This window comes from Mchenga conophoros, linkage group LG3, assembly GCF_057382185.1.
Source record: "Mchenga conophoros isolate Kocher_MC1m ecotype Shallow Benthic linkage group LG3, M_conophoros_male_GT1.1, whole genome shotgun sequence".
NCBI lineage: Eukaryota > Metazoa > Chordata > Actinopteri > Cichliformes > Cichlidae > Mchenga > Mchenga conophoros.
Genome location: NC_140528.1, coordinates 34,837,049 through 34,843,501, shown reverse-complemented (window position 1 = coordinate 34,843,501; position 6,453 = coordinate 34,837,049). Strand labels below are relative to the sequence as shown.

At 42.6% G+C, this 6,453-nt stretch overlaps 1 protein-coding gene across 1 annotated transcript; it reads left to right on the top strand.

Annotated features, from left to right (window-relative positions):
* The first annotated feature begins 865 nt into the window (after nucleotides 1–865).
* Nucleotides 866–2,895, top strand: LOC146578340 (nuclear factor 7, brain-like). The gene is made up of 2 exons (XM_085269437.1): nucleotides 866–995; nucleotides 1,097–2,895. The coding sequence occupies exon 2, from the start codon at nucleotides 1,114–1,116 to the stop codon at nucleotides 2,497–2,499; it is 1,386 nt and encodes a 461-aa protein (XP_085125563.1). The 5' UTR covers nucleotides 866–995; nucleotides 1,097–1,113; the 3' UTR covers nucleotides 2,500–2,895.
* The last annotated feature ends 3,558 nt before the right edge of the window (nucleotides 2,896–6,453 follow it).

The following is a 6,453-nucleotide window of genomic DNA, read 5'->3' as shown; positions in this document are numbered from 1 at the left end:
TGTATTTTGGAGGGTTAATCCAACAAATCACGAAAAATTAGGTTTAAATTTTTTTTCATGACAGTGCAGATTTCTGACATTTTGTGTAATTTAAGCTGTAACAATGTGATTGTTTTCTAACAAAAAACAGTGAAACTTAAGTTAGACTTGTGTTTGTAAATGAACCGCCCCATGTTGTGTAGCTTTCTGGATTTTATACTTATTGGGCTACATATTTATTTATCATACATGCTATACAGTACATAGCATCAAAACTCATATGTTTTATGTAACTAAAGTGTTTAATTATGTGGGCTACAGAAAATAATTAAGTTGTAGACTATATTTATATGAAAAACATGTATACTTACTGCATTTGAATCATTTTAACCATATGTAACCACCTGCATATGTGTTTGGGGGGAAAAAAGGGCTTCGATTTTGCCACCCTCATGCCACCCTAAGAAAATTTCTCTAGATCCGCCCCTGGGTGGAACGAATGACCAGCACGCACAGGGTGTGCAGGAACACTATGGCGCGGAGCACACACATGGGAGTCTAGAGAGCAAAGGGGATTTTGTGTGCATCTGTTATTTACCTCACTGTAAACAAACGTACTGTTTTCACTAAAGAGTCTTTCGGGTCCTCCTTCCCCACATCCCATGGTTTGCTCTGGCAAACCGTGACATTAGCAGCATATTAGTCAGCTTAGAACACAGGGATTTAATAATAGATACACAAAACGGAGCATGCCCGTTCCGGCCGGCTTTAAAGGGTTAAAGTGAAACAGCAACATTTTACTCCTCCCCTCACGTCACTCAAATGCAACAAAGCAGGAAACATGATGTTTTTCCTCCTTAGTAGAGAGGAAGAAAAACGCCCAGAGAGATGCACAGACGATCAGACTGAGCTCAGACCAAACTAGCAGCTTCCTCTGAGTGAGTCCAGCTACAGGAGAGAAAAGTGGAAAACTCCAATACTGCTGCTTCAAGCTGCTGACGCTCCACACACTGAATGTGAGTTTGAGCAAAAACACGACTCAAAGGAAGTTTCAGTGAAGGTGGTAGAGGAGGGAGGGGAGCCAGGACTGACTGTACTTCCTGTCTGCTGTTTTCAGCTTCACTCACAGACTCAATGGCTTCCAGATCAGAGGAGGATCTCTGCTGTACGGTCTGTATGGAGGTCTTCAGAGATCCTGTTATTCTGTCATGTAGCCACAGCTTCTGTGAACACTGTCTGAAGAGATGGTGGAGAGAGAGACCAACACACGAGTGTCCACTTTGTAAGAGAAGATCTTCAAAGAAGCATCCACCTTCAAACAAGGCTTTAAAGAACTTGTGTGATTCGTTCTTACAGGAGAGATATCAGAGAGCTTCAGAGGCTCTCTGCAGTCTGCACTCTGAGAAACTCAGACTCTTCTGTCTGGACCATCAGCAGCCAGTGTGTCACATCTGCAGAGACTCAGAAAAACACACCAATCACAGATTCAGACCCATCGATGAAGTTGCACGACAACACAAGAAACTTCAGGAAACTCTGGAGCCCTTAAAGAAGAAGTTAAAGGTTTGTGAAGAAGTTCAAGTGAAGTTTGATCAAACAGCAGAACACATTAAGGTCCAGGCCCGACACACAGAGAGGCAGATTAAGGAGCAGTTTAAGAAGCTTCACCAGTTTCTAGCAGAGGAAGAGGAGGCCAGGCTGGCTGCACTGAGGGAGGAAGAGGAGCAGAAGAGTGGGATGATGAAGGAGAAGATGGAGGCTCTGAGCAGAGAGATAGCAGCTCTTTCAGACACAGTCAGAGCCACAGAGGAGGAGCTGAGAGCTGAAGATATCACATTCCTGCACAACTACAAGGCTGCAGTGGAAAGAGTCCAGCGCTGCCCCCTGCTGGATGATCCACAGCTGCCCTCAGGAGCTCTGATAGACCAGGCCAAACACCTGGGCAACCTGACCTTCAACATCTGGAACAACATGAAGGACATGGTCTCCTACACTCCTCTCATTCTGGACCCAAACACTGCTGATCCAGACCTCATCCTGTCTGAAGATCTGACCAGTGTGAGAGGAGGAGAGAAGCAGCAGCTTCCTGATAATCCAGAGAGGTTTGATCATTCCTGCTCAGTCCTGGGCTCTGAGGGCTTTAACTCAGGGACTCACAGCTGGGATGTTGATGTAGGAGACAGTACACCGTGGGGACTGGGTGTGTTAGCAGAGTCTGTGCAGAGGAAGGGAGACATATGGTCTGGATTATGGATAATATGGTTTGATGAAGGTGAATACTCAGCATGGTCACCACCAGGTCCTCTCACTGATCTCTCATTCCAGAAGAAGCTCCAGAGGATCAGAGTGAATCTGGACTGGAACAGAGGAAAGCTGTCGTTCTCTGATCCTGATACTAACACACACATACACACCTTCACACACACTTTCACTCACAGGATGTTTCCATACATCAGCACTGTTGATAAACTGAACGTGTGTCCGTTGAAGGTGTCAGTGTCAGTGCAGCAGATGAGTTGAGGATGATGATGTTTCTAATGTTGTTTCCTGTCAGTGAGTTGAAGCTGTTAAACTGCAGCTGTCCTCCTGCTGCCTCGTTGTTCCAAAGCTCTTTGTTTCTCTTTTAGTTTCACTGTTTCTTTCTGTTTCTGCTGTCCACCTTTTCACATGGAAAATCATTTCACTGTTTCTCACTGAATGACTCCCCAAACTAGATTTGAAATTCTATCAAGTTTCTAATCATTACAAGTGATTCATGTTTCTATTTGATGTGTAAATGGAGATGATTTAGTTTGCTGGGATATGGACTGACATGTGTTGAATGGGAGGAGCAGTTTGTTGTTGTCTTCTTGTCTGTTTATGACAACAATAAATATGTTGTTGAAACAATGATTCATGTTTAACTCCATATATGAAATGTTTCTGCTCTTTGAATTCTGTTTGATTAAAGACTTTCTTCATGACACAAATGAGATTTCAGTGTATTAATAGAACTAAATAAGCTCAGAGTTGAAAGGCTGCAGTATTATGTACGTGCTTCACTGTCAGGATCTTCAGGGGGATTCAAAGGGAAACATCAAACTGCTGTAATGAGATAAACTAGTTGGGCTGAACACACTTATCTGTAGTTTGTCTCCATCCAGGATCATCAGAATATAATGAACATGTGTGAAGAGCAGTGTCGTGTAAGTTACTTTACATTAGTAACTTAGTTACATTACTAGTTCTATCAAAAGTAACTCAATTCAGTTCAATTAAATTTTATTTATATAGTGCAAGGCACTTTATGTTGTACAGTAGATCCAGAGAAAATCTAAACAATCATATGACCTCCTATGAGCAAGCACTTTGGCGACAGTGGGAAGGAAAAACTCCCTTTTAACAGGAAGAAACCTCCGGCAGAACCAGGCTCAGGGAGGGGCGGCCATCTGCTGCGACCGGTTGGGGTGAGAGAAGGAAGACAGGATAAAGACATGCTGTGGAAGACAGACAGAGGTTAATAACAGATATGATTCAATACAGAGAGGTCTATTAACACATAGTGAGTGAGAAAGGTGACTGGAAAGGAAAAACTCAATGCATCATGGGAATCCCCCGGCAGCCTACATCTATTGCAGCATAACTAAGGGAGGATTCAGGGTCACCTGGTCCAGCCCTAACTATATGCTTTAGCAAAAAGGAAAGTTTTAAGCTAATCTTGAAAGTAGAGATAGTGTCTGTCTCCTGAATCCAAACTGGAAGCTGGTTCCACAGAAGAGGGGCCTGAAAACTGAAGGCTCTCCCTCCCATTCTACTTTTAAATACTCTAGGAACAACAAGTAGGCCTGCAGAGCGAGAGCGAAGTGCTCTAATAGGGTGATATGGTACTACAAGGTCATTAAGATAAGATGGGGCCTGATTATTTAAGACCTTGTATGTGAGGAGCAGGATTTTGAATTCAATTCTGGGGGCGACCGTGGTTCAGGGGGGTTGGGAAGCACATCTGTAACCGGAAGGTCGCCGCTTCGATCCCCGGGCTCTCTGTCCTGGTCGTTGTGTCCTTGGGCAAGACACTTTACCCTATTGCCCACTGGTGATGGGCAATAGGGAAGCTTCTTCAGTTCTAGTGTCAAATAGTGGGGAGTCTCAGATATGATATGATATAATGATATAAATGAATATATGAATGAAAATAAATAGTGGCATTGTAAAGCGCTTTGGGTGCCTTGAAAAGCGCTATATAAATCCATTATTATTATTAAACATTTTAGGGAGGTTTTTAAAAAATTGTGTCTATTGTCTTGTGTAGTCTGGAAGATGAGTGGATGATGGGGTGGGTGCAGTTTTCTCTGTGGTGGGGTCGGGTGGGCTGTCCCGGGCTCTGTGGGGCCGTGCGGCGCTGCTGAACTGGGCCCCGGTCCGGATGGGCCTGGGCCCCCTTTCCTTGGTGGGTTGCAGAGTCTGGGAGTGCCTACTGGGGTCAGCAGGGAAGCTGTCCCCAGGGAGGAGGCCTATCTCGGGCACGTCACATCACGGGACAGTGGCACGGTTGCCCCTCCGTTGGTCTTCCTTGGTCTTCTTTGCTCTTGGTGCCTCTGGATGTCTGGAGCCAGTGGCGGAGCGGGGGGGTGGCTTACTGGGCTTAAGCCCGGGTTGTTTTTTCAGAAGCCTGGGGTCTTTTGGAGTGTAATTTTTTCATAATTAGATGCCTGGATGACAACTGTATTAAGCAAAAAACTACACACAATATTTAAAGCACATAGCGCACACTGTGGGAATTTACGACTGTGCGTAAATCCCCCCTAGTATTGGTATGTTCCGAGCTCAGGCACTAAGCGGGGCGGGGCAGCTGCTGCATGAGAGTGTGCTGTTAGAGAAACGGAGCCAGGCAGACAGAGGAGAACTGAAGTTCGACCAGGTACCAAAGCAAATCATTCGTACTGTACAAATAATGTAAATATGTATCGCGAAAGATTGATATCAAACAGATCACTTGACCCATATGACGTTACTTACTCTTCGAGTGAATCAACAAATGGCGAAATGAAAAGCCGAACAACAACAATGCTGTTTCTTTAGAGAGTCTTAGCTTACATGTGTGTTTATTTCATATTTTCAGTTGTTTCCCTCCACGGCTAAATAAATCGGTTTCAGTAATGCACTGATATACAAGAATGGACATAAGGAGCTTCTTTCAAAGAAAAACTCTGGTAGATGTTATTTTATATATTATGCTTTGTATGTTGTTCAGTATATTTCTATGCAAAACAAGAGGAACTTCAGTACACAGCAGTATATTCACAGTTGAAACCAGATATTTACATACACTTTATGGAAAACACAAGAACATTTTTTTACTGTACAACATCAATTTAGAGTAAACTTGTTTTGTTTTGGATAAATAAATATTGAAATATCTTTTGAATTAGTTAAATGTCAGAATAAAGATAGACAGAGCTTCTATTTTTATCACTTTCATCAAATTTAGGAGTACATATACACTAAGTTTATTGTTAATTAATAAGAAAACTCCAGACGATTCCATTCTGAGCTGAAGAAGCTTCTGATTGGTTAGTAGAGTCCATGTGAGTAAACTGGTGGCACAGCTGTGGATGCATATAAGGCAAAACACAGAGCCTGTTTCTGTGACATGGGAAAATCAAGAGATGTCAACATGTCTGTGAAGGTTCTCAGTCATCCAGGTCATCGTAGTCAAAGAGATGTCAACCAAAACACCAGGAAAAGAATTGTGGACCTCTATAAGTGTGGCTCAATTTTGAATACAATTTGGTGCCATTTATAATTAAGAAATACAGATAGTTTCTCTCTTTACTCTTAAAGTTAACAAATATGTTTTTTATATTTATCAATCTAAAAAAATAAACATTTAGTCTAATTTGATGTTAAAATTAAAAAAGTGTTTGTTTTTTGATCTGAAGAGTAAATATCTGGCTTCAACTGTATATTTGATGATTGTCAGCAAAAAGAGGGAGAGAGAGGGAGATGGAGAGAGAGGGAGATGGAGAATGATAGAACAGAGATGAACAAGAGGAGGTGAGACACACATGTTAGTCAAACGACAAAAGAGTGACTGTGTCCAGTCTGTTCCAAATTTGTTAGAGGGCTATCAGCCATATCATCCTGAAATGCTTGACTGCAAATCTGAAGAAGACTTCCTACAGATCCTCAGTGCTGATGAGGTGAGGAAACGGTCTTCCTGTGACATGCACGTTGCAAATTATCTATGACATTCCCATTCTATGTAACTTGGTCTTAAGTTTGGAGATGGTACTTTGTCTCACTCCAAATAATGCTGAATCTTGGTTATGTGGAATACCAAGTTGAAACAGCCCTATAGCATGGACCCTATCTAAATCTTTTAAATATGGCATGCTTAGAGCAGATACCCACGGACTGCTGTATCAGGGTCATGCTAATCACGAGCCAATCAGCCACCTGATTTTCAGCACCTGGTTTACTGGAAGCTCACATCAA

Bases quoted from the DNA above. Each gene is read 5' to 3' on its own strand.
- LOC146578340 (XM_085269437.1), top strand. From the start codon at position 1,114: ATGGCTTCCAGATCAGAGGAGGATCTCTGCTGTACGGTCTGTATGGAG.